We start from the raw sequence: 27,631 nt of genomic DNA on the forward strand, positions 1-27,631 counted from the left end.
AAGGTTGGTGCCGTGTGGAGTCAGTGACCAGGGAACCACGGTCCCATTCATGTGTTCTATTTCTAGCCTGTGTAATGACTTCAATCGGATAGCCTCTGCAGAAAGGCAGAGACAGCCACTTTGTCCAGGGGAACTGATCTCTATTGGCTGGAGGTCAGTTGTAATAGCAGGAGATCTCCTGCCACCACCTGGAGGTTGGCAGCCCTATGCCTACACCAGGTTGGGAACTCCCTGGAGACTTGGGGGAGGTGGTGCCTAGGAGGGCACAAGGATTGGGGGGGAAGACCTCAGCAGGGCATCATGCCATAGAGTCCACCAGGGGAACTAATGTCTGCAAATCTGGGAGGTCTCCAGACCCCGCTTTAGGGATGCCCATCCCTCCTCACAACCGGCGGGTGGGAGGTTTAGAGAGGGAGGATTGGGGGCAGCGATCAGCGTCATCTATGGAATGACGTCTCTTCTGGTTTATGTGGAAGTTCCGGCATCGCACTGGGGGGGACGCTCTAGCACTCATGTAAAAGCATAAAGGGCTGGGGCGGGCCCTCCTGCCTGAGTGGCAAGAAGAGTTCCCTGTTTGGCAGCAGGTAAGTGCCCAGCTTGGGAGAGGCCTGGGCCTCCCCAGGAGGAGGACCCAAGGTTGGAATGGCTCCTCGGGCTTCCCAGACAGCTGCTGCTGCAAGTCACCTTGTTTCTCCCCCTCCAGTGGCCCACCCCGCTCATCCCAGACCTTCGCCGCCACTCAGCTGTTTTTCCCCCATCAGCTGTTTGGCAGCCAAGCAGGAGGATGAAGCGACGGCTGGGCCCAGCCTGATGCAAACAGGTGTTGTGGCTTGCCAGCCTGTTTTGCCACCATTCCTCCCCGCGTCAGTAGGGTTGCCAGCTCCAGGTTGGGGCGGAGCCCGAGGAGGATGGGGTTTGGGGAGGGGAGGGACTTCAATTCATCAATAGGAGTATTGTGTCTAGATCAAGGGAAGTAATACTACTACTGTATTCTGCATTGGTCAGACCTCACTTGGAATACTTTGTCCAGTTTTGGGCTCCACAATTTAAGAAGGATGTTGACAAGTTGGAGCGTGACCATAGAAGAGTGACCAGAATGGTCAAAGGTCTGGAATCCATGCCCTATGAGGAGAGACTTAAGGAGCTGGGTTTGTTTAGTCTGGAGAAGAGAAGGTTAAGGGGTGACATAATAGCCATGTTTAAATATTTGAAGGGATGCCATGTTAATGAGGGAACTAGCTTGTTCTCTGTTGCTCCAGAGACTAGGACACGGAGTAATGGATTTAAACTAAGAGAAAAGCGATTCCATTTAAACATTAGGAAGAACTTTCTGACGGTGAGTGCGGTTCGACGGTGGAATGCGCTGCTTCGGAGGGTGGTGGTGTCCCCGTCTTTGGAAGTCTTTAAGCAGAGGTTGGATGGCCATCTGTCGGGAGTGCTTTGATTGTGGGATCCTGCATGGCAGGGGGTTGGACTGGATGGCCCTTGTGGTCTCTTCCAACCTTGTGTGATTTTGTGATTTTGAGTCCATTGGCCAAAGCGGCCATTTTCTCCAGGTGAACTGATAAGACTATTCTTATTCACAGTGTCTCTACTTTTTTGTATATCATATACTTTGTACCCTACTGTTTTGACATTGTGCTTTGTTCTACTTATTCCTTTTCGGATAGTTTGTGCTTTGCTTGTAATATTTACATTGCCTTGCATCCTTGCATTGTTCTCATAAATGATTCAGCAACTATTTCATTGGATATTACTTGATGTTGATATATGCCATTAGTGCCTTTTTTCAGTCACTTCCACTTGTTGGCACGGGTTTTTCCTTTTGAATAGTACCTGGAGCTTGGCAACCTACACGTTAGGGCGTTAATCCAGGGCTGCTTCTTGCTCTGGCGCCCCTGCTGGTGCCAGCCCCAGGCAAACCGGAAGTGCAATCGCTCCCCCTTCCTTCCCTAGGGTTGCCAACCTCCAGGTGGTGGCTGGAGATCGCCTGCTATTACAACTGATCTCTAGGCAACAGAGATCAGTTCCCCTGGAGAAAATGGTCGTTTTGGCTATTGGACTCTGGCATTGATGTCCCTCCCCTCTCCAAACCCCGTCCTTCTCAGTCTCCACCCCCAAAATCTCCAGGTATTTCCCAACCCAGAGCTGGCAACCCTACCCTTCCCCCAGCCTGCTTCCATCCACCAACCAGCTGAGAGTTGACAGGCCGCAGAAGCAATTGCCCACCATCACTGGGTATTTGGGAACCCTACCCCATCACTTTCAGTCCGCCACCCTCAGTCATTTGAGAAGAAGGAGAAAAATGGGTGGGAAATGACGTTGATGGTGGTGACTCTCTAGGAATTTTTCCCAACCTCTATGGTAGAGACCCTGGAGATTGATGGCATTAATAAAGATCACCAGGAAATGATGTCTGCTATCTACCCTCCATCTGGCAGTGACGTCACATCCTCCACTTTGCTCAGCCCCTCATAAACCAGGCGCTTGCGCCATCCAGTTCAGTGTTGTCTACTCTGGCTGGGAGTGGGTCTCCGGGGCGTCTCGTCTTTCCCGTCACCTCCTACCTGGTCCTTTTAATAGGAGGTTCTGGGGACTGAACCTGGGACTTCATGCAAACCACATGCTCTGCTACTGAGCCATGGGTCTTCCCAGGGGTTCAGAGGCAGATCTGCTGTGAAACGAATGAAGCTGAAGCTTCAGGGCTCCTAATCCCGGAGGGGGCCCCTGAAGCCACTTTTTTTAATGAGTGAATTTCTCAACAAAACCAGTGGAGTTTTTTAGTGATAGAATAATAAGCCAATGGGTTGAACTACGTAATATTGACTTTAGAATATGCTCTAATACCCATTTCACAGGGCCTCAAAATGTCCCTGTAATTGGTCAAATTTCTAAATTTTCTCGGGGGCTCGCAGCACTCGAACCCCCAGCAGCACGGGGCTCACTGAGCTCGCCAGAATCTATTCACAGCCTACATTTTGTCAGCTGGATCCTCAGATCCTTCGTTGGTGCTCGGCTCAATAAGTCTACAGCTCAGCCCTTAGGGTAGAGCCAATCGGAACCATAACAAGACCTCTGAATTCACAATCCAGGCTGCCCTCGTCTTGCTTGTGCATTTTAACACCAAAGGTCTGAGCCCCCTCTGATGACCTTCTGCCTCCCTATTATTATTATTTAATAGTTAAATTTATAGCCCGACCTCATTCCCGGCCCGGCTCAGAGCGGGTGTCATGATCCTAGGCCTCAAGGGCGGCCTACAGGCTCTAGGAGATGTAGGCCTGGTCACTACTTTAATATAGTTACCAGGCCTACATCTCCTATATTAAAGAAGTGACCAGGCCTACATCCCCCAGGTACCCTCTGGGCCTTGTGATTGGCGGAAGAGGATTTGGAGGGAAGGCTCCAGCCAATCAGGGGTGCCTGGGGAGAAGGAACAAAAGGCCTTGCCTGGAAAGGGAGGGGGGTTCACCCCTGGGGAGCAGGGCTGGGGAGGGGCTGCTGCAGACGGAGGAATCCTCCTCCAGGAAGGGGAGAGTCCGCCTGAGGCCCGGTGCCAGGAGGCGGCATGGGGCAGTCAAGATAGACACGATTGGGTTTTTTTATGGGTTTGATTGCCTGCCTTGACCGGTTCTGTCATCCTATTGTGGCCTGAGTTGTCATTATTATTAGGCCTCTTTAATAAACTGTTTGTTACTCTGCCTGGGTGTAAGCCCTTAGTCCAGAAGAACCAGAAACCACATCATAGACAATCAGGTCCAAAGAAGCTGGTCTTTACTGGTCAAATAGATTTACAGAGCATAATAGGAAAGGGTGACAGCAATGAAGCTGGCTGGCTTGAACTTGGTAATATAAAAGCACTGAAAAGGCAAGATTACATATCAAAAACAAAGCTGTGTTCCCGAGTTCAGTAGGCATAACAGTCCTTGAGTCGGGTCGGTGGGAAAGCGAAAGTAAACATCAACTGAGATACAGGCCTGACATTCTGCCCCCCTTAAGGCCCCCTCCCACCTTGCAAGGGGGACGGCTTATCCGGGTAGGCGGTGTGGAAGGCAGTCACTAAGTGCGGGGCGGAGACATCCTGTGCACGCACCCACTCATCGTAGGCAGGGGGGAAGTGTTTCCAGTGAATCAAGTACTGCAGGGATCCATGCCGTATACGTGAATCCAGGATCTTTGACACTTCAAAATGCTCCTCCCCCCCTACCATCACAGGCTGCTCGGGAGGTGTTTCTGGGTGCCATCTCGAGGAGGCGGTATGGGGTTTCAGGAGACTGACATGGAATACAGGGTGAATACGTTTCAAGGCTTTGGAGAGAAAGTCAGCTTGCGCTTTATATTTCCGTTTGGCTTTGTCCAGGTTGCTCACTAGCCAGGGCCATGTGGTACGGAGGGCATGTGCCCATAAGGCCACATCAGGATCCCCCTCCCCCTCAGTTACCTCCACAGAGGCAATAGGACTGAAGTCCTGCCCATACACAGCATAGAAAGGGCTGAAACCAGTAGATTGATGTACAGCATTATTGTAAGCATATTCTGCGAAAGGCAACAGGTCTACCCAGTCATCTTGGTGGTAATTGACATAACAACGCAAATAACATTCTAATACAGCATTGACACGTTCAGTTTGCCCATCCTTTTGGGGATGGTAAGCACTCGACAACCCTTGTTCCACCCCCACCAACTTGAGAAAAGCTTTCCAAAATTTAGCTACAAAACTACTCCCGCGGTCGCAGATTATCTTGCGCGGGAACGAATGTAGCCGGAAAACATGTGACACAAAGAGGCGGGCCAACTTCGGGGCGGAGGGGATCCCCGCACACGGAACCAAATGTACCTGTTTGGAAAATAAGTCAGTAATAACCCACAGCACAGTTTTACCCCCGCTAAGTGGGAGATCCGTCATAAAATCCATGGCAATGACTTCCCAGGGCTTGCTGGGGATTTCCAGTGGTTGCAGCAGTCCCGGGGGTTTGCCTTGAGACCGTTTGACGGTGGCACAAATAGGGCAGCTGCGAATGAAGGAGTCCACATCAGAACGCATTCCCCCCCACCAAAATTGTCTGCGCAATAAATGAAGGGTTTTCAGGAACCCAAAATGTCCCACTGTTTTAGCTCCGTGGGCTAACTGTAGGACTTCCCTGCGAAGTATTTTAGGCACGTATAGTTTTGAGTCTTTGTACCAACACCCACCTTGCTCAAGTACCCCTTGGGGCAGGGTCTGGGCAGTGCTTTCGGCTAAGCACTGAACACGCAGGGAGTCCAGGAAGGTGTTGGGAAGGGCCATCCCCCCTCCTCTTGCAGAAGAGGGTGCTCTGGGAGCTAGGGGGGAGATCGGTAGCTGCGGAGGATCGGGTACAGGCGGTGCGAGGGATGCCGGCAGGGGAGCTGGCTGATCAGGGCTGAGTTTCCTGTCAGCTCCGGTACGGGGTGCAGGCTGAGGTCGAGTTTGGGACCGTGTTTGTACGGCTAGTTCGGGTAGGGCACTTCTGTGCGCTGGGGTGAATAAAGAGTCTGTCGGTCGCTCAAGTTTTGTTGGGTATTGAGGCAATCTGGAGAGAGCATCAGCCAGTACGTTTTGCTTTCCAGGCACGTTTAAGGACAAAACGGAATTGGGCGAAGAAGTCTGCCCAACGCTGCTGTTTTGCGGACAATTTGTGGGACCCTGTGAGGGCAGCTAGATTTTTGTGATCAGTCCAAACTTCAAAGGGCCCCCCGGATCCCTCCAGGAATTGTCTCCATAGAGTAAGGGCATGATGGACGGCTGAAGCCTCTTTCTCCCAAATGGGCCAGTTCAGCTGAGAATGCGCAAACATTTTTGAGAAGTAGGCACAGGGGTGAAGGAGACCGTCCGGTCCACTCTGGAGAAGGCCCCCCCCCCCATGGCTACGTCGGACGCATCGACCTGTACAATAAACATTTGGTTTGGATCAGGGTGCTGCAACACTGGTTCAGAAGTAAACAGTCGTTTGAGGGCTACAAAGGCTGATTGGCATTGGTCAGACCAGAGTATCTTGGCAGAGGGCAACGTTGCCGAAATCCCTTTACCCTTTGTTTTGAGGAGATCAGTAATTGGCAGTGCCACCTGAGCGAAGTTGGGGATGAAACCACTGTAAAAATTGGCAAAGCCTAGGAATTGTTGCACCTGTTTGCGGGTGGAGGGCGGAGTCCAGTCCAGCACCACTTGGACTTTAGTAGGGTCCATGCTGAGGCCCTGATGTGAGATTATATATCCTAAGAAGGTTATTTTCTTTTGATGAAATTCGCATTTAGACAGTTTAGCATAGAGCTGGTGGTTGCGCAGACGTTGCAAGACTTCTTTGACCAGAGCAATGTGCTCTTCCATGGTTTTAGAATAAATAAGGATATCATCCAAATAAACCACCACGCCGCGGTACAGTAAATCGTGAAGGATCTCATTAATAAGTTGAATGAAGACCCCCGGGGCCCCTTTTAACCCGAACGGCATCACCAGAAATTCATACATTCCAAAACAGCTAGAGAAGGCAGTGAGGGATTCGTCTCCCTCACGGATACGGACTCGATAATAAGCCTCTACCAAGTCTAATTTGGAGAAAACGCGACCCTCCTGCAATTGTCCCAAAATGTCCGAAATCAACGGTATGGGATAGGCATTGGCTTGGGTAACTGCGTTGAGCTTCCAGAAATCAATGCATAAGCGTAAGTCCCCCTCCTTTTTTTGGACAAAGAATGCAGGGGCTGAATTGGGAGCGTTCGGTGGTTGAATGAACCCTCGAGCAAGATTCTTATCCAAAAAGTCACGTAACACAGCGCTTTCGGAAGTGCTCATGGGGTAAATCTTGCTCTTAGTCAGTGTGCAGTCCTTAACCACTTCAATTGCACAGTCAGTGGTACGGTGGGGGGGGGAAAGTATTGCATTCTTTAATGTCAAAGACGTCGGTAAATTCTTTGTATGTCTCGGGTAGAGACTTTGTTAAAGAGGCATCAGCGGGTGGAGGCACCACCGCGAGTTCGTGTTGGTGCTGGTCGCACTTGGGGTTGGCAAAGGTAATAGTGTCCGTTTCCCAGTCTATGTAGGGACTATGACCTTTGAGCCAGTTAATCCCCAGAACAACTTCAAACCGGATGGGGGCTATGGTAAAGTCTATTTGTTCCCAATGAGAACCGATACCCATCGTCACTCCCCGCGTGCGATGATCGACTGGTCCCCCCTTAAAATGGCTCCCATCCATCTGGGCAAATTGGACGGGGGCTGGTAGCGCTTCAGACTTAACTTTGAAGGCTGCAAACGTGGCTTCACTAATTAAAGTGCGACCGCAGCCAGAGTCTATAAGTGCCTTGACAGGCAATTGGGGGCCTCCTTTGTAGTGTTGTAACACTGCGTCCACATAAACAGTGGTTTCTACTTCACTCACCTTGACGGGAGCTTTGGGTTCAGCAGGTGATTCTGCAGGGGTCTGTGGAGACGCTCCACTCACCACAGACCGTATCCATTTTTTGACAGGTCTAGAGGGGTGTCCAGATTTAAAGCTGGAGTATTCCATTGATTATCCTCATCAGAAGAAGGAGAGTTGTCCCCCATTGGGGTACTTGTAATCGGGGACCCTGCGGGGTCGCTTGATGCAGGCAGATTAACTGATTCCTCAACGTGAAGTGCAGAGGGTGTGGGTCGTCCCGGTGCTGCGCTGCGGGTGGCCGCGGTGCCTCTGCGTTGAGGTCTCCCTCGAGCCCGGGGCGGCATGCTGGGGCGAGAAGTCTCCGGACGTTGAGGACAGGTTGCCGCAAAGTGACCCAGTTCACCGCAAACGAGGCAAGCCCCCCTCTGGAACCTTGTTTCGCGATCCTGAAACGGTCGCGTTGGTTTCCGCAGCTGGGGAGCGGTACTTTTGATGGGGGCTTCTGGGCGCTCTTATCCTTGTTATGTTGCCGGACCAGGGAAATGAAACGCCGGCGGCTTTCAACCTCTTCAGCCAGTAAATCCAATCTTCGAGGGTGTCAGGATCGCCCTTCATATATGACCAGTTCAGAATGTCAGGGTGTAAGGCTTCCCTGAAGTAGTGGATTAGGGTGGTCTCCGGCCAGTCCACTATTCTACTGGCTAGTCTCTGGAATTCATCTGCAAACTCTCGGACTGGAGAAGAACCTTGTCTGAGTTGCAGAAGTTCTGCTTTGGCTCGTTCTCCCATAAAGGGATCCTCAAACCGTCTCCACAAGGCAGTCATAAAATTGTTGAGGGAGCGGATGGAACGGGACCAAGTGTCAAATTGGAGGACCATCCAGTCAGCTGCTTTCCCCGTCAATAGAGAAGCTACGAAACGAACCCGGCTATCCTCTGTGGGAAAGAATTGTCCTTGTTCTCGCATGTAACTGTCCACCTGATGTAGGAAACAGGGTAGAGTCTCAAGCGAGCCATCATAGGTCGTTTTTAATCGGGGTTGTTTCCATGGGCCGGGTATGGGTTGTCCTGGCAGTACGGGTGCCCCGGGAGCTGGTGCAACTGGCGCTCCAGGGACCAGCGGCTGAACGGGGAGATTAGCTGGTGGTTGAGCTGGGTGAGCTGGCACAACCGGCTGACCTGGTGGATGAACCGGTGCGGCGGGCCCAGGAAGGATGGGCTGCGCCGGAGTCATCAGCGCCCGCTGCAAGTGCTCGTTTTCCTGGAACAAACGTTCCATTTGATCCTGGAGATGGTCTACATGATCGTATAACTCCCGGTTTTGAGCCCGCAATAAGTGCACCTCTTCCTCAGGTCCACCTGTACGATGTGCTCGGCTGGCCTGGAAGCCCGTGGCCCATTGGGAGCCGTCCCCATACAAGTCCTCCTCGTCAGAATCGTTGGATCCCCGAAGCCGTTCTGCGAGGCGCCGCGTGCGTTGGGCGGTGCGAGATGGGGCAAAAGCCGGGGAAAACGTTGGCCCCCATGAAGGGCTGGTTCGACCGGGGTCTTTGGGGCGCACACCCGCCCGTGCCTGTTCCGCAGCCAACTGTTGTTCCTTGTCCCGTGCGGCCTGAGCTTTGGCCGCCACCTCCGCTGCCACAGCTGCTTCTCTATCCGCGAGAGCTTGGGCGGCCTCGAGTTTCAGGGCAGCAGCTGCGGTCACAAGTGGTAGAAGTTCCTTTTCCAAGAGGGCGAGGAGCGGTTCGGACTCCCCGCCCAACAGTGGTTGAATCTGGACCGCTAGCGCAGGTGCATCAGTCCCGAATGTTGGGGACAACAATTGTGATAGAGTGGCTACCGTGGTATCCTTTGTTAGTTCCACAAATAGGAGCGCTGTTTGGATAGTGATCCGTTTCGCCTCTGCTTGACAGTCAGCTGCATTCGGCACCAAAGAAAAACTTGCCGGCGTGGCTCCTGCCATGGCTCCTGTTGAGTGAGTCTCACGAGCAATAAGTTTATCCAACAAACCGGTTAGTATTTGTAAATCCTCCACCGCCAGTCGGGCATCATCCACCAACTGATCAAGGGCTTGGAGGTCTAAACAGGTGTTAGCATCCTCAACGTCAGACATCCAAAGAGAAGTCACTAGAGAACGCCACTGGGTCTGTATTAATCCATTTAGGTGACTAACTTCCATGCTAGTCCTGCTCAGTTCAGCTACAACGGCCCGTACGAGATCGGGATCGTCTTCCAGGGTTCTTCCAGGAACCCGCAACCCGGGGATCACAACCGGCGGGTTTGGGGCGAACCACACGGGGCTCCAGCCCCTGTCGAATCACTCGGAGAGCGCTCTCCTCGCTCCCATCCGAGTGGCAGGCAAACCCTCCAGGGCTCCAGCCTGACAGAGGAAAGAAGGGGATTGCTGTCACAATGTAAGCCCTTGGTCCAAAAGAACCAGAAACCACATCATAGACAATCAGGTCCAAAGAAGCTGGTCTTTACTGGTCAAATAGATTTACAGAGCATAATAGGAAAGGGTGACAGCAATGAAGCTGGCTGGCTTGAACTTGGTAATATAAAAGCACTGAAAAGGCAAGATTACATATCAAAAACAAAGCTGTGTTCCCAGAGCTTCAAACGGAGTTCAGTAGGCATAACAGTCCTTGAGTCTGGTCGGTGGGAAAGCGAAAGTAAACATCAACTGAGATACAGGCCTGACACTGGGTCCTCACGCCTCATTTGGTCACCTAGAAAGTACACCCTGGTGGGAGAAGAAGCGGCCAGGGGCAGGGAGGGTACTCTGGGCCCTCCTGAGTTAGCTATGCATGAAGCATTTATATGTCGGTCATTATTAGTGATTTCTTAAAAAGAACAAATACAATATTAGACTGTCCTGCAGTGCTTAAGTTGCAAAATGTTGAGTACTGATATTTATGTATTTACAAAATTTATAGGCCACCTATCCTAGGGTTGCCAGGTCCCTCCTTGCCACCGGCAAAAACTTTTTTTGGGGGGGGGACGAGGCATATGCACGCGCAAAAATGTCCCTTCCAGGTTTACTTGGACACTGTAGCATGTCCCTCAAAGAACAGAAAAAACTCCATGGAAACCAGAGAGTTTTGGGAGAAATGTGCTAGAGCATCCCTGTCACTTCCTGGTTTAATGGCGTCATCATATTGGGATTTTAGGATTCCCCAAAATTCTATAGTTTCAGTGGAACTTTATGTGAGGATTCCTGACCTCTCTGTGCAAACTCCATAAAATCACTTGCTCAGACAGTCATGCAGAAACAAGAAACTTTAATTGGAAGCTTCAGATGATACAGGCCGCACACTGGTAAAGTTGCAAGTGAATACCGATTCACAAAGACAGAATTATAACCCCTACAGGGAAGCAGATGTCAAACATATGTTATGGGAATCTACAAGATAATTGTGCATGGTACAAAACATCAAAGAACCCAGAGCTTGTTAGTACTATCTACCCACCAAGGCCACAGTGGTGGAAGGGAGTCAGTGAGAGCAAGGGAGGGACGTGGGAAGAGGGAAGACATTCCAACCTTGGGGCCCGTCAGACCCTGCGCCTGAACCAAGGAAAGTCAAGAGGCCTGAACTGCTTTTACGAGCCCAGGGAGGGGGGGGGGGAAACATACAAGGCAAAGGCCTACCCAAGGCAAGGCATACAGACCCTCACACTTTAGAGCATTTTCCTGATGTGATGATGTCACTTCTGGGTTCCCATTAGAAGTAACATCGCGTTTTAGGAGTGATGCTGATTTCCCCCCACCCACCCTAACAAGTGGTGACAGGGAACAGGCTGCTGGGTAGAAGGTCACCTGCTGGAGCAGGAGCCCTGGCAGCCCTAGCGATGACTAGCAGGCATCTGTGCAATACAAATAGGGCCCATGAGGAATCACTGAGGGTATTTGAAAGCCCCCCCCCTTCACAAAACACTCCCTGTTCAGGGCTTGGATCCAATGATGCATGAGCGGAACAATAAGTTGATTTAGTGCTGTTCTGCTGGTGCAAAATCTAACACAACCGCTAGAGCTTTCCTCCTATAGATCATGGGCCCCCAGCCTTTTTGAGCCTGTGGGCACCTTTGAAATCCTGAAACAGGGTGGTGGGTGCTGCCACAGAATGGCTTACATAGGAAGCAGAGCCAACCACAAAAGGTCAGGGAGTGAATTCAGGCATAATTCTAATCGTAGCTCTTCAGCTGCTCGACTGCTGATGCCGGGCTTTACAGGGAGCCTTTTAAAATAAAAATATTGCTTAAAAATATTTTCCTGCATACACACAGCTGACCTGCAGTCATGCCATGAAGATGGCAGCTGCTGAAGCAACTTTTAAAAAACGCATGGCCAGTGAGGTCTCCGGTGGCAAAAGCCCCGTTGGGGAACAGCCCTAACTGGCCCTGCCCACTTTCTAAGACCATTTGGTGAGTGCCAGGAAATGTGTTGGTGGACATCATGACACTGCCACCCCCTGCTATAAGTTGGCTGTCCACAATCTTGCGCAATCAGACATGCAAGTGGGGATACAATCACAATGACTTGGTTCAAGGGCTCCTGCCATCTTTCTGTTGTGTTTCTGCTTGGGCAAAAGCTCTAGTGAAAGCTAACGTTTTGCAAAGGGTCCAGCTCCAGGACATTATGAGCACTCTGGGCCTTAGCCAGGCCAATGTACCCCCCTCCCCCCTCCCTGGGAGTCTTCCGGGTGTGCTGTCCTCTGCCTGGTCCAGAGCTAGCCCTGTTTTGCCACTATTGTGATTGGCATGAGGGGACAATTTACTATTAGATTCAGTAAAGTTACCCGGAATAGGAGAGAAAGAGAAAGAGAACAGCAGCCAAGTAACATCGTGTAATGTCTAGTTCTCCCCTGAATACCAAGATGCTCTTTTTATTATTTTATTAGCCCCTTCTGTACCAAACATGATGAGGAGCAAAAGAGCAGGCTGCCCTTTGGAAAACGGGTCTCAAGATTCACACTAAAATGCTCCTGCTGACATGATTCTTTCTCACTGTTTTGTTGTTTTCATGTACTCGAGGCACTTACATCGGATGCTTTGGCGACGATTCCAGAGAGAGGACTTTGAAAGGTGCTGTGTTTTATGACTTGAGGAAAATGACAGTTTCTCACTGCCAGGAAGCTTGTGCGGAAAGGTAAAAAACAATAACAACAACACACATATATATACAAACTCTTATTTTCTCTAGCAGTAGAAAAGAGCAAGAGTCCAGTAGCACCTTAAAGACTAACAAATTTTCTGGCAGTATAGGAGCTTCGGTATCTGAAGAAGTGAACTGTGGCTCACAAAAGTTCCTACCCTGTCAGAAATTGTGTTAGTCTTTAAGGTGCTACTGGACTCTTGGTTCGTTTATGCATGGGAGTTTTACCTGAGGTTCGTTGCTTGCTGGACTCACACTTTCCTGTTGGGAGTCTATGTACGAGCAGTCTCCAAGCTCAAATCAGGAAGTATTTGAATCCCCACCGCTTGAAATGCTACTTTGTAATTGGCTGTAGTGCGAGGAACGTTCCCCCAACTGAAACCCAATTGCCACATTAAAAAAAGCATTTTAAAAGCATTTTAAGAATAAAAACAAAAAACAGAGTTATTTGAAAGGAATGGGGGGGGGGGAAGGAGAGAAACCCAATTCTCATTTTTAAAAACCTTCTGCTCAGAAAGAACTCCCAGCAATCAGGAAGCATTTGAATCTCTGCCCCTTGACATGCTGCTTTTTAATGGGCTGTCTGCTTGCTGTGAGAGAAACCAAGCTTCTGTGTCCCGCGCTTTGCCTTATGCATTAGGATTTCAAGTGGGCTGAGCTCAGGGGAGAGGGAAGAATTGGGTTAACAGAGGGAAGGGAAGTCCTGGGATTTGTGAGGGCTAGCAGTGAGGTCATCTCTAATGGAGGGAAAACTCATGCATAACTCCAAGGAACAACTGAGACAGACCGGGGGTGGAGGGTGAATATGAGTGAAAGTACCCATGCATAAACGACCTTGCTCTTCTCTACTGCTAGTGACAGACTAACACCGCTACCCATTGTGTCTTATTTTCTCTGTATATTTACTGCCCTGCCTATATCTAAAGCAAATGAAATGCATATACGTATGTTAATCTTTGGATCGTTTATTTCATTTTTAAAGGCACCGCTAACATACAAAGCTACCTAGTTACTTGAGGTGGACTACTGATCCAGCTATTTTTCTAGTATTACTTTATTCCAGCCTTTCTCTAAGAACCTCGTGCAATTGTAAGAAAGCTTTTGTAACCCCCCCCCCTTTATCATCACAACGACCCTGTGAGGTTGAGTAGGCTGAGCGTGTTTGACTGGCCCAGAAAGCCACATGGTTGAGTAGGAATTTGAACCTGAATCTTTCAGGTTGTGGTTCAGTACTCTGAATTGTACAGTGCTACAAATAGAATGCTTTCCACAGTTTACTGTAGTCCTGTTCACCAATCACAAGGAATGTTTGTACAGTCCATTTGGTTTTTCTTTATACTTGTGCTGAGTAATTCTCATGTTACAGTCAACAAATATACAGCTGAACATGTGATACAAACCCTACATTAATCCAGGAGTTAATCCCTGGTTTCATTTGTGAGGTGAACATGTGTTGGCTCTTTCTTACACATGCACATGCGGGATGTGTGTGTTCACTGTAGCCTGTGGACAGGGTTGGTATCAACCAGTTTTGGACTAATTGATCATTATGGAATATTATTTAAAAAGTACATAAGTGGAACATCCCACCACTTAATTTATTTTTATATATGGACTAGTTTTATTATTGTCTGCTCTGATTAGCAGAAGCTCTTAGGCAGAGACTCTTTAAGCTGCAGGTGCCTGGTACTAAACCTTAACTTTGCTTTGGGGCCCTCATGTAGGTGGGGAACACACAAGTTTCCCAACAAGGCAAATACTGCTCCCTCGGGGCCCTTTCAGGGATGGAAGATGGTGTCAGGGCAGGCGTAAGCACCCTCCCCGGATGCACTGTGGTCCTGATCTCAATCAGCCCCTGTGTAGGTGGGAACTGAGAGCCCCATGGGGGGACTTGCAAATGTGATCAAAGTCTTTGCAGCAAACCTGGACACTTTGTAACATGTACTGAGTTCCTTAAACCCAGGACCTTCCTTATGCAAAGCCTGTGCTAAATAGAGCAAAAAGAATATGGTTTAGTGTGACCTTAGTGTCCTGGGGACACTGACTAATGCAGCCCCGATTGGAACCGAATCCTGTGTTAAGAATTCAGTTACAATTGCCCTTGTCAAATTGTTCATGTTCACCTTTGTGTGTGGTTTTTTTTGTATAGGGCTTATACTTACGCTGGCCTGGAGTATGGAGCAGAATGCTACTGTGGAAACAAGCTACCCTTGACTGCAGCAAAGCAGGAAGAGTGCAACCATGAATGCAAAGGAGAAAAAGGAACCATTTGCGGAGGAGTGAAGAGGCTCTCTGTTTTCCGGGTGGAGGAACCGTGGGCTGGACCCCAACGACGTAAGTGACTTAAGGCTCTGCTTCGCCCAGGGATGGGGAGTGGAAAGTCTGGCCCCTGACATGGGGAGATGAGATGGGGCATGGCTGATCCATCCATTGAGTGATTCGCCTAGAACATTTGACCCAGGACTAGCTTCTAAAGGGCTTCCTTGCCCAGTGGCACCGACTGTCCCACCCTGTGCCCCATTTTGCCTCCCAGGACCTTGCGACAGTCGATGTTGTGCCCCCCATCCTAACATCATCCTCACAACCACTTCATGAGATAGTCAGAGAGAAGGTGAATGGCCAACCCCCAGCCAGCAAGCTCCAAGGCAGAGAGAGAGTCTGAGGACCGGTCTTCCCGGCCTTTATGCCAGTGACCCTCAGCAAGGTGCCTGAGTATTCCACAGTGCCTGTCAGTGCGCCCCCTCCCCATTCTTAGCGCTTACTTGCTTCTCCCTCTGGTCGATTTTTCACGGAGCTTTGCTGCGGTCTCACGTCTGGTTTGCATCGGTGCAAATTTTTGATTATTCATGACTGATCCGATTTGAACCACAAAAGCCGCTTTTTCCCCACATCAACCCAAACCTGTTTTGAGCCGTTCTTTCCTGATGCTGCACAGTTTTTGGCTCAGAACTCCATGAAGAATTTTTTGCTTCGGTTCGCTTTCCCCCGCCCATTACGGCTACTTCCTCCTTCCCCCAAGAATGGTGATTGGCTGGGGGGGGGTTTCGTGCTTTGTTGAGAACACCACCCCTTTGGCAGCAATTTGAGCTGGTCAAGGGAGTTAGACAAGGTTGCCTCCTTGCTCCTCTCTTGTTTAACCTATACCTGAATGATATGGCAACCAATTTCTCAGAGTTTTGCCACCCCCAAAGCTTGCAAGTCATCCCACCCCGATTCTACTCTATGCTGACGATGCAGTTCTCCTGTCCCGCACAAGAATTGGTTTGAAAAGATCTTTGCAAACTTTTTCTGAGTACTGCTCTAGGGAAGGTCTTAAAATAAACCATCATAAATCTAAGATCATGATCTTCACCAAGAGGAGAAAATTGCCTCTTTTTCGCTGGGTATTAGATGGCTTTGAGGTTGACCAAGTCAAGGAGTTTGTTTACCTTGGCATTCTTTTTCCCCGTAACCTAAATTGGAATGCCCATCAAAAAGCAGTGTCCAACAAAATTAAACCTGGGGTTGGTGCTATTGTCAATTTTTTTCACACCAAAGGTGGCAAATATATTCCAGGGGCTATTCAGGTTTTTAACCTCAAAATTACCCCAATTATCCTCTTTGGTGTTGCCATCTGGATTACAGTCATCAATGAATCTATAGATCGTCCACTGCTTCAGTTCTTACGAAAACTCCTAAATGCCCCTCGATGTGTTGCTGGCGTTACTCTTCGTTCCGAGTTTGGCCAAATGTCACTTGAAGCTAGGGCGTGGTTGGCCGCCTTTAAACTCCACCTTAAACTGTGCTTTAGCACTGAGGGGTTCCTAGCTTCTCTGAAGCATGACCCTTTTAAATCCTCATGGCAAAAAATCTTAGATGAGAAACTGGCGTTGTTGGGCTTCTCGCAGGATATGTTATCAGATCTTAGGAAAACTGAAGCTTTTGCCAAAATTAAAAAATGCATTAAAGAGCTCGATTACAACAGCACTACTTTTCGTGCTCGTCGTGTCTGTTCATCCCAGTTCTTCGGAATACCCCCTCCACGTGATCTGCCTGCCTATACATATTATCTAACAACTCCTCGTCTCTGTAGAGCTTTTTGCTTGGCTAGATTGAATGCTAACCCTTCTATAGTAATGCAGGGCAGAATTCTGAATATACCATACTCTGACAGGATCTGCCCTTGCTCTTCTGGCTCTATTAACTTATTAGCCCTTGCCCTTTTGGAATGCCGCTTTTACGAGGAACTTCGATCGCACTATATTCCCCCCTTTTAATATACAAATCCAATGCCTCTGTGACTGACATAATGCCTTTTTTACTGTGATAGGGACCCCAAGGCTACATTGTCAGTGGCAAGATTTGTTTCAGTCCTTATATCCCTCCAACACTAGATATATGCTGCTCAAGATCAATTGGTCAAGGAGCTTCGAAGGGATAAAAGGAAAGGAAAAAGGTTGTCGCTTCCTCAGTTAGTCTTCTGACTTTGTTACACAGCATCAGGATTGGTCAGCATTGGATGATTATTGTAATTTATTTCCTTTGTTTCGAAAGTCCCGATTGATTGCTGGCAGATACTAGCTAATCGCATCAAGCGGCCAGGTCACAAGCCCCCAGTTGGCCAATGGCGGAGGGGATTTGCGGCCGGGGAGGGGGGGTTGAGCAGGGGAAGGGCTGTATAGGGGCTCACCGAGCCGGCGGCGTGGCCAGCGTGCAGGCCAGCGAGGCCCCGGCGGCACTAGTCTTGGCCACCCCCTCAGCGTTAGGCCGGGGGTGCGGCCGGGGGGCTCGCGCAGCTCCCTCCCCGGGTCTTATTCTGACTTGAGGGAAGAGGAGCCGCTGCTGCCGTCCTCCTCCCTCCCTGCCCTCTTCCCTACTTCCTTCCCAGCCGGTGGCATGGAAAAACCCCAAGAGAGCCAGAACTGCTTCTTGGAGCCGAGTGGCCCGGCCGAGCTGGAGGCGTGTGTGAAAGTCTGGAGGGGGGGGGAAGCACTCCCCCCTCCACACTTTCACACACACCTCCAGCTTGGCTGTGCCACCCGGCTTAAGAAGCCGTTCTGGCTCCCTCGGGGCTTCTCCATGCCACTAGCGCTGCCCAGTGACTGTGTGTGTGTTTGGGGCGGGGAGAGCCTCCTTCTTTTTCCTTCCTTTCTTCTTGATTGCGTGTGTGCGTGTGTGTGTGGAGGGGGGAAGGTGTGTATGCATGTGTGTGTGTGTGGGGAAAGCCTCCTTCCTTCCTTCCCAATTGCGTGTGTGTGTGCCTGCGTGTGTGTGTGTTTGTGTGTGTGGAGGGGTGGGAAGGCATGTGTGTGTGTGTGGGGGGGAAGCCTCCTTTCCTTCCTTCTTTCCTTCCTTCCCTCTCTCCCTCCTTTGCATAACCTCTCCTAGGGTTGCCAGGCTTGAGACCTGGCAACCCTAGCCTTCCTTCCTTCCTTCCTTCCCTCCCTCCTCTGCAAAGCCTCTCTTAGGGTTTCCACTCTCCAGTTGATGGCTACAGTCCTGGCAACCCCAGCCTTCCTTCCTAGCCTTCTTTTCCTTCCCTTCCTTCCCTCCTCTGGGAGGCGTATTCATGGCTGTTAGTTAGAATGGATACTAGTCATGCTGCATACCTATTCTTTCTAGTATCAGAGGAGCATGCCTATTATTTTGGGTGCGGTGGAACACAGGCAGGATGGTGCTGCTGCACTCGTCTTGTTTGTGGCTTCCTAGAGGCACCTGGTTGGCCACTGTGTGAACAGACTGCTGGACTTGATGGGCCTTGGTCTGATCCAGCAGGGCCTTTCTGAGGTTCTTATGTTCTTATGAAGTAGGTGGGGCTGAGAGCACTCATAAGAGAACTGCTACTTGCCCTGGGTCACCCTGCTGGGTTTGTGTGTTGGAGCAGGGTAGAGCTCAGACTCATGTTTTTCTTCCCCCCTCCCCAGCAGTTCAGGGTGGCATTGTGGGCCAATAGAGAGGTGCGGCCGAAACATAGTTGTGCAGAAACAGAAGGGGGGAACATTTCCATGCAGGGTGGCTCATCCTCGCATGTTTTCCCCCTCCCATTTTAATTCAGAGTAGTTTATCTGGCTTGATTATGAAAACCTGGTGTGTGTTGGCCCAAGAGGGAGAGGGAGGGGGGGAGAGGGGATCATATGGCGGCGGCGCCAAAGAGGCATTATTTGGGATCTGCTTTTCAGCTCCCTTTAATTGCTACCATTTTTTTCTTGTTAACTCCTCCCCAAAAATACCAATAAGGTATTTTCAGAGTTTATTTGGTTTGGCTTTAGCTGAATGCACACCCCTAGTCAGCATCCAACAGATATTTTGAAGATGTGGAATTCTGTATCAAATGTAGCCATAGTCTACATGTAGCCTTGGTTCTTGGATAACTAAGCTATGGTACAGGACACTAATTGACAACTTAGTTAACCTAATGATAAATCCCTGTTTAGCCCAAAACAAAGAAGAAGAGTTGGTTTTTATATGTCAGCTTTCTCTACCACTTAAGAATCAAATCGGCTTACAATCAAGTTCCCTTCCCCTCCCCACAACAGACACCCTGTGAGGTTGTTGGGGCTGAGAAAGCTGTGACTAGCCCAAGGTCACCCAGATGGCTTCATGTGTAGGAGTGGGGAAACAAATCCAGTTCACCAGATTAGCGCCCGCCACTCCAAACCACCACTCTTAACCACTACACTACGCTGGCTCTCAAAGCATGGTGTTTCAAAGACACCAGGTTTCCTCAGCCAGCTTAGCAAAATGAGGGAAATCATGTAGTCATCAATTACTGTTCTAGTGGATGTCTCTGAAGTCTATTATATTTGAATTTAACTCATTTACATCTCACCTCGCACTTCCTATGTTCCCAGTCCCTATGGCCTGCTGTTGTTATCTATTTTCCTTCTCCCCCACCCCCTTTCCCTACTTAATCTCACATATAAGCCTATCTTGGGAGGTCCCACAACATGCATCTGCCCCAGAACTTTCACAGTTCACATTCTGCTTTAAGGTTCCATGGAAACGTCTCAAAATATGAGACCTAGACGCACCATCTAGACACAAAGATAATGCTTTTCCTAATTCCCTCAGATGTGCCCAGCTGCAGTTACTTGAGACCTCTTTCCCAAACATTCAGACGTGAATGCCAAGTGGTGGCCATCAGAAAGCAAAGTCAGGGTCGGACGTCCGGTGGTGACGCTGGGTTGAGTGCTACTTCCTCCCAGGGGCTCCTGGGGGGAATCCAAGTTTGCGCCTAATTTGGGGTGACAGAAGGCACCCCAACCCGACCCTTGCAAGTGGGTTGGGAAGCAGGAATTCCCTGCAGCCCTCTATGCGGTTTGACCTCCTAAATTCTCCGAGGGAGCTTCCCAAGCCTATTTACAAATGTAAACGTCTGGAACTCACCCCTGTTTCGACTTATTACATAGCCCTGCCTTCACAAAATTAAAAGAAACTTCACAGCCTTAACCATGGAGAAAAAACTACAGGAGATGTTTATTAAACAATCTGAGGCAACAGTTAAACAATTTGAACAGATGACAACACAGATGGCGCAATTGATTTCAATGGTCACTACTCTTGACCAATCTGCACAAGCTATCAATCAGAAGATGGATGCTGTCACGCAAGATATGAAAGACATCAAGACCCAAATTATGACTATGAAGATGGAAAAAGATGTCAAGGATCAAATGATGATCATAAACACAGACAAGCAAGTAATGGATTCTTCTGTCAAAAAGGTTATGGAAGTACACGAGGATATAAAAAAGAAGATAGAAGAGCAAGAAAGCAACCTGCTTGTGACAATGAAAACAGACATACAACTGATGGATTTCTTAGTTAAAAGAGCTGTGGAGGGTCATAAGGAAACAAAGAAAAAGATAGAAAGACAAGAAAAACAGACTGAAGCAACAGAAACCAACCAGAATACAGTCAAGATGAAGGTCAGAGTAAGCTGCCGAGAGAACAAAGAGATTTGGCTTTTACACCTGACTGATCCACTACAGATCCGGAAGGAAAAATTAGATCATGGCTAAAGGTCTGGTTTGAATACAGGCATGGCTATTTACGGTATAAATTGAGATTTGGACGTTACAAAATAAAATGGATTATACAGAAACGTTTTAAAAAATATTGAAGATGATGATATTTAGTATGATTCTCAATGGCATTTAAACTTAAAGGATATTTTTAAATTCATGTTACAATGGCTGCAAAATTGTTAGATGCAGCCAAAGGGAAAGGGATGGATGTTCCAGAAAAAAGGGGATTAGATTAAAATGTTAGAGCTGGAGGAGATGGAGACTAATTCTTGGGATAACGGGAGATTTGGATGAATTATATATAATATAATATATATAATATCTGGGAAAAATGGAAGGTTACCTTTTACTCTGATCCAAAATTCCTCCTATACTGAGTAGCATCAGCTTCACCCTCTTCCACATCCATCAGTACCTTCCTTATCCTTCAGCTACCACCCATGCAAATGCATATCAGGATTCTGGAAGTCTGAATTGCCTGGGCTATTTTCAGTGTGGAAGGATGTATTAGAAACACTCCATTCTTCCATTAACAAAAATAATTCACACCTTTGAGTTCATTCCATTTCTTTCCATTTCTCTGTATCAATCATGTGCACATTTGCACTGGCAAAGTATGGCGAAAAAAGCATCATTAATGTGCACCTGTGTGTGGGTAATGTGGAAGGGAGAAAAAAAGACACAAAGGAGATGAAAGAAGCTGCATCAAAGTGCTAAGGTTCCAGTTCTAGAATTTAAAAGTTCCCCTAGTTAAACTAAAGGAGGAATGAAATGCTGGGCAAAATGAATCCCCAGAACAGCAGAGTAATGACGCATTAGCAATCCACTCAACAGCTGCCTTCATTCCATCATGAAATATTAGATAGCCAATGGATGAAATCTGGATGTCAATTTTAGGCCCTCTCTGTAGGGTTGCCAACCTCCAGGTGGTGGCTGGAGATCTCCCACTATTACATCTGATCACCAGACAACGGAGATCAGAAAAAAGCCACTTGGGAAGGTGGACTCTGTGGCATTATTCCTCATTGAAGGGGTGCCCCTCCAAAATCGCCCACAGGAATAAAGCCATTAAAAACACATTCACGCCTTTCTGCAGCTCCGGGGTGGGGGGCATTTTTGGGGGTAGAGGTCCCAAAATTTCAGGGTAGCTTGAGGGGACCCTTCTTGCAAGAACCCCCAAGTTTTGTGAAGATTGGATCAGAGGGTCTAGTGATTGTTTATTTAGATGACATTTTAATATACACCCGGACTATGGACGAGCATGTGGCTCTGGTGAAGGAGGTGTTAAGTCGGCTGTGAGCCCACCGGTTATATGCCAAGGTTTCCAAGTGTGACTTTCACCAGTCATCGATAACATTTCTGGGGTATATAGTATCACAGCAGGGTCTCGCCATGGACCCAGAAAAGGTTCGGGCAGTAGTGGAGTGGGAATTTCTTGGTTTCGCCAATTTTTACTGCAATTTTATAAATGACTGTTGCCTTACCTCTCACTTCTCTGCTGCGGACCAAAGGGAAGGGGTCTGCAGCCACGTTGCCTTCCACCCGGTTGCTTTGGACTCCCGAATGCCAACAAGCGTTTGACTCGCTAAAACAGTTGTTCACATCTGAACCCATATTGAAATATCCTGATTGTGAGAAACCTTTTGTTGTTCAGGTGGACCCTTCAGACGTGGCTATGGGAGGGGCGCTTTTGCAAATGAGTGAGGGTGGACGATTGCAACCTTGTGCATATTTCTCTAAGAAATTCTCCCAAGCCCAGCTCAACTGGCCCATTTGGGAAAAGGAGGCCGCGGCCGTGAAACATGCCCTCACTCTCTGGAGACATTTTCTAGAAGGGGTTGACGTCCCATTTGAGGTTTGGACCGATCACAAAAATTTGGAGGCGTTAAAAGGGTCTAGAAAATTATCTGCCAAACAGATTCGTTGGGCAGAGTTCTTTGCCAAATTCCGGTTCATCCTGAAACATGTTCCAGGGAAGGAAAATTGTTTGGCAGATGTGTTGTCCCATCTTCCCCAGTACCGCAGTCAAATCGACCGCCCGGTGGATTCCTTATTCATTCCGGAACAACGGGGGGAGGTGCCTGGGTTAGTCGTAGTTACTCGCGCTCAGAGCCGAGAGGCGGACTTGGACCCAGCAAGTGGACTCCTGGAAGCCTTCCGCACAAGGGTTGTTGAAGCTGCGCGCCAGGAAAAAGGGGGCCAAATGCTCCCGCAAGCTCTCTTTCACCAGGGGGAGTTGTGGTTTCATGGGGAAAAACTGTATGTCCCAGAGACTGTTCGGAGGGAGGTGCTGGAGTTGGCACATGGGGCAAAAACTGCAGGACATTTCGGATTTGTCGAGTCTTTACATTTATTGAGACGTTGTCAGCTCTTGACCCATCGAACCAGAAATCACCACAGAGACAATCAGATTCCAAGCAGATGACTTTACTGGTCAAATAGGCAATACAGTGCATGGAAGGCAAGATGACAGCTATGGCTTGTCTTGCCCGTTATTTGGAAATATAAGGCAGAGAAATGGCGGGAGATTACAAAGCATAAACAGAGAATTATTTCCCAGGAGTGGCGTTCCCAGGCTTTGGTATGTGTAGCAGTCCTTGAGTCTGGACGGTTCAGCAGAGAAACGAAAGGAAACATCTAAACCGAGATAACAGCCTGACATCCTGCTCCCCTTAAGTCCCCCTCCCATCCGGCAAGGGGGCTGGTCTGTCCGGGTAGGCATTGTGAAAGGCGTTGACGAGTTTGGGGGCGGAGACATCCCGTGCGCGAACCCACTCGTCATAGGAAGGGGGGAAGTGTTTCCAGGGGATCAGGTATTGCAAGGCCCCATGGTGTATGCGGGAATCCAGGATTTTGGAGACTTCGAAATGTTCCTCCCCCCCCCCACCATTATGGGTTGTTCAGGAGGCGGCTCCGGGTGCCATTGTGGGGAAGCAACATGGGGCTTTAGAAGGCTGACATGGAAAACGGGGTGCACGCCTCAGAGTTTTGGGGAGAGACAGTTCCACCGTGACAGGATTTATGAGGCGGGTGATGGGAAATGGGCCAATGTATTTAGCACTGAGCTTATGGCAAGGACGGGTGGAGCGCAGGTTCTTGGTGGAAAGGTATACCAGGTCACCCACTTGCAGGTCCCTACTGGGGGAACGATGCTTGTCAGCCTGCGCCTTGTATTTGCGCTTGGCTCGGTCCAGGTTGCTAATCAGCCAGGGCCATGTTGTACGGAGGGTGTGTGCCCAAGAGGCAATGTCGGCATCCCCCTCCCCCTCTGATCCTTCTACCGGGGTGATAGGACCGAAGTCCTGTCCGTACACCGCATAAAACGGGCTGAAACCTGTGGACTGATGTACAGCATTATTGTAGGCATATTCTGCAAAAGGCAACAGTTCCACCCAGTCATCTTGGCGGTAATTGACATAACAGCGCAAATAACATTCGAGTACAGCATTGACACGTTCGGTTTGACCATCCGTTTGGGGATGGTATGCACTAGACAACCCTTGCTCCACCCCCACCAATTTGAGAAAAGCTTTCCAAAACTTAGCAACGAAACTACTTCCGCGGTCGCAGATTATCTTGCGCGGAAATGAATGTAGTCTAAAGACATGTGACACGAAGAGGCGGGCCAACCTCTGAGCGGAGGGGATCCCCGCACATGGAACCAAATGTATTTGCTTAGAAAATAAGTCAGTGATAACCCATAACACAGTTTTCCCCTTCTGAGAGGGAGATCCGTCATAAAATCCATAGCAATCACTTCCCAGGGTTTGCTGGGTATTTCAAGTGGTTGCAGTAGTCCTGGGGGTTTGCCTTGAGATCGCTTGACCGTGGCGCAAAAAGGACAGCTGCGAATAAGAGTCAATGTCAGAACGCATTCCCCCCCACCAGAACTGTCTGCGCAACAGGTGAAGGGTCTTTAGGAACCCAAAGTGTCCCGCTGTTTTTACTCCATGAGCCAAATGTAAGACTTCTTTTCGGAGTGTTTTGGGCATGTATAATTTCGAGTCTTTGTACCAGCAACCTCCTTGTTTGATTACATCGGGAGGCAGGGTTTGAGCAGAGCGTTCCATAAGGCATTGTGCCCGAAGGGAATTTAAGAAAGATTCGGAGACAGGAACCCCCCCTTTTTTACGGTGGAAGCAGGAGCAGATATGGGGGTCGACGAGGGGGAAGCGCTTACGTGCGGTGGCGCGCTGACTGCAGGCGGCTTGGCGGCCGGTTGGGTTGGAGGAGTTGGTGCGTCGGCTACTGCGTGCTTCCGTTGTGGGGGCAGTGTTTGGGATCGGGTTTGTACAGCCAGCACGGGTAGGGCTTGCCGATCGAGTTTCACCAGGTATTGAGGCAGTCTGGAGAGAGCATCCGCGAGAACGTTTTGTTTTCCAGGGACATGTTTCAGGACAAAACGAAACTGAGCAAAGAAATCCGCCCAGCGCTGTTGTTTCGCGGACAATTTATGGGTCCCCGTGAGGGCAGCTAGATTTTTGTGGTCAGTCCAGATTTCAAAGGGTACTTTAGACCCCTCCAGGAATTGTCGCCACAGAGTAAGTGCATGGTGAACGGCTGATGCTTCTTTCTCCCAAATGGGCCAGTTCAATTGGGAGTGCGCAAACTTCTTTGAGAAGTAAGCGCAGGGGTGAAGGAGACCATTTGGTTCTCTTTGGAGAAGGGCCCCTCCCATAGCCACGTCGGAGGCATCGACTTGCACAATGAACATTTGATTCGGGTCTGGGTGCCGTAGCACGGGCTCCGAAGTGAAAAGGCGTTTGAGGGCTACAAAAGCGGCCTGGCATTGATCAGTCCACAGTATCTTAGCGGAGGGTAACGTAGCCAAGCTTCCTTTACCCTTTGTTTTCAGCAGGTCGGTGATGGGCAGCGCCACTTGGGCGAAGTTAGGGATGAACCCGCGATAGAAATTAGCAAAACCTAGAAACTGTTGTACTTGTTTGCGGTTGGAGGGAGGGGTCCAATCGAGGATGGATTGGACCTTGGCCGGGTCCATGCTAAGGCCATGGTGGGAGATTATATATCCCAAGAAAGTTATTTTGCTCTGATGAAATTCACATTTAGCCAACTTTGCAAAGAGTTGGTGACTGTGCAGGCGCTGCAGAACTTCTCGGACCAGAGCGACATGCTCATCCATGGTTTTTGAATAAATAAGAATGTCATCTAAATAAACTACCACCCCGCGGTACAGTAAATCGTGGAGGATTTCGTTGATGAGTTGCATGAAGACCCCCGGGGCTCCTTTTAACCCGAAAGGCATCACAAGGAATTCAAACATTCCAAAACAGCTAGAGAAGGCAGTGAGGGGTTCGTCTCCCTCGCGGATACGGACGCAGTAGTAGGCTTCTACTAAGTCCAATTTGGAGAATATACGTCCCTCCTGCAATTGTCCCAAAATATCTGAAATCAGCGGTATAGGGTAGGCGTTGGCTTGCGTAACTGCATTGAGCTTTCGGAAGACGATGCATAGGCGCAGGTCGCCCTCTTTTTTTCGGACGAAAAATGCGGGGGCTGAGTTGGAAGCATTCGATGGGCGAATGAACCCTCGGGCAAGGTTTTTGTCCAAAAAGTCCCGTAGTACAGTGCGCTCGGAAGCGCTCATAGGGTAAATCTTACTCTTGGTTAATGTGCAGTCCTTCACCACCACAATTGCACAGTCAGTGGCCCAGTGGGGGGGTAAGGCATCACATTCTTTAATGTTAAAGACATCCGCAAAGTCCTGGTATACATCAGGTAGGGACGGCGGTGATGGGACATCGGAGGTTAATGCTGGAGCGGGTGGAGACAGCACCGCAACTTGCTGTCGGTGCTGATCGCATTTGGGGTTGGCAAAGGAGATAGTGTTCGTCTCCCAGTCTATACTGGGACTATGACCTTTAATCCAGTTAATTCCCAGGACCACTTCAAATCGGATAGGGGCTATGGTAAAGTCTATTTGCTCCCAGTGGGAGCCAATACCCATCGCCACCCCTGTAGTGCGATGATCAACTGGGCCCCCCTTGAAATGGCTTCCGTCCATTTGGGCAAATTGGACGGGGGCTGGTAAAGCCTCGGACTTGACTTTGAGTGCTGCAAATGTGGCCTCTTTGATTAGAGTGTGACTGCAACCGGAGTCAATGAGTGCCTTAACGGGTAGTTGGGGACCACCTTTATAGTGTTGTAAAACTGCATCCACATAAACGGTGGTTTCCACTTCCTTCACCTTGGTGGGAGCTTTCGGTTTAGCAGGAGATTCTGCAGGGGTCTGTGGAGACGCTCCACTCACCACAGACCGGAACCGTTTTTTGACAAATCAAGGGGGGATTCCAGGTTCAAAGCTGGAGGATTCCATGGGTTCTCTTCGTCAGAAGAAGGAGAGTTGTCCCCCAATGGGGCATTTGTAATCCGAGACCCGGCGGGGTCACTCGATGTAGGAAGGTTAGATGAGTCCTCAACGTGAAGTGCAGAGGGTGTGGGTCTTCCCGGCGCTGCGCTGCGGGTGGCTGCGGTGCCTCTGTGTTGAGGTCGTCCTCGAGCTCGGGCTGCCATGCTGGGGCGAAAGAGTTCAGGGCGATGTGGGCAGACTGCCGCAAAGTGGCCCAGTCCCCCACAAGTGAGGCAAGGTCCTCTTTGAAACCGTGTTTCGCGATCCTGGGGTGGACGCGCGGGCTTCCGTGGATTGGGGAGCGGTGCCTTGGGCTGGGGTTTTTGGACGCTTTTCTCCTTGTTTCTTTGGCGGACGAGGGAAATAAAGCACCGGCTTTCCACCTCCTCGGCTAATAGAATCCAATCCTCGAGGGTGTCGGGATCACCCCGCATATACGACCAGTTCAGAATGTCAGGGTGTAAGGCTTCCCTGAAATGGTGAATTAGGGTGGCACTGGGTACCAAAGAAAAACCTGCCGGTGCGGCTCCCGCCATGGTACCTTTCCCCAAGGCGACAGGACGCGTTAGAGCCGTGGATGAGAGAGTCTCACGGGCAATAAGCTTATCCAATAAATCGGTTAGTATTTGTAAGTCCTCAGTTGCCAGCCGGGCATCATCCAGCAACTGATCAAAATCCTGGAGGTCTAAACGAGCATTAGTATCCTCCAACGTTAACATCCAGAGAACGCT

General features: G+C 49.5%; 1 protein-coding gene across 1 annotated transcript in view; it reads left to right on the forward strand.

The window, feature by feature from the left end:
* WSCD1 (WSC domain containing 1) overlaps positions 1-27,631 on the forward strand; it is a 96,254-nt gene that overhangs the window by 13,268 nt on the left and 55,355 nt on the right. Inside the window, exons 2-3 of the mRNA XM_056865173.1 lie at positions 12,407-12,521; positions 14,677-14,861. Of these exons, the coding sequence (XP_056721151.1) occupies positions 12,407-12,521; positions 14,677-14,861 (300 nt within the window). The remainder of the gene's footprint in view (positions 1-12,406; positions 12,522-14,676; positions 14,862-27,631) is intronic.

This window comes from Euleptes europaea, chromosome 19 (assembly GCF_029931775.1).
Source record: "Euleptes europaea isolate rEulEur1 chromosome 19, rEulEur1.hap1, whole genome shotgun sequence".
Taxonomy (NCBI): Eukaryota; Metazoa; Chordata; class Lepidosauria; order Squamata; family Sphaerodactylidae; genus Euleptes; species Euleptes europaea.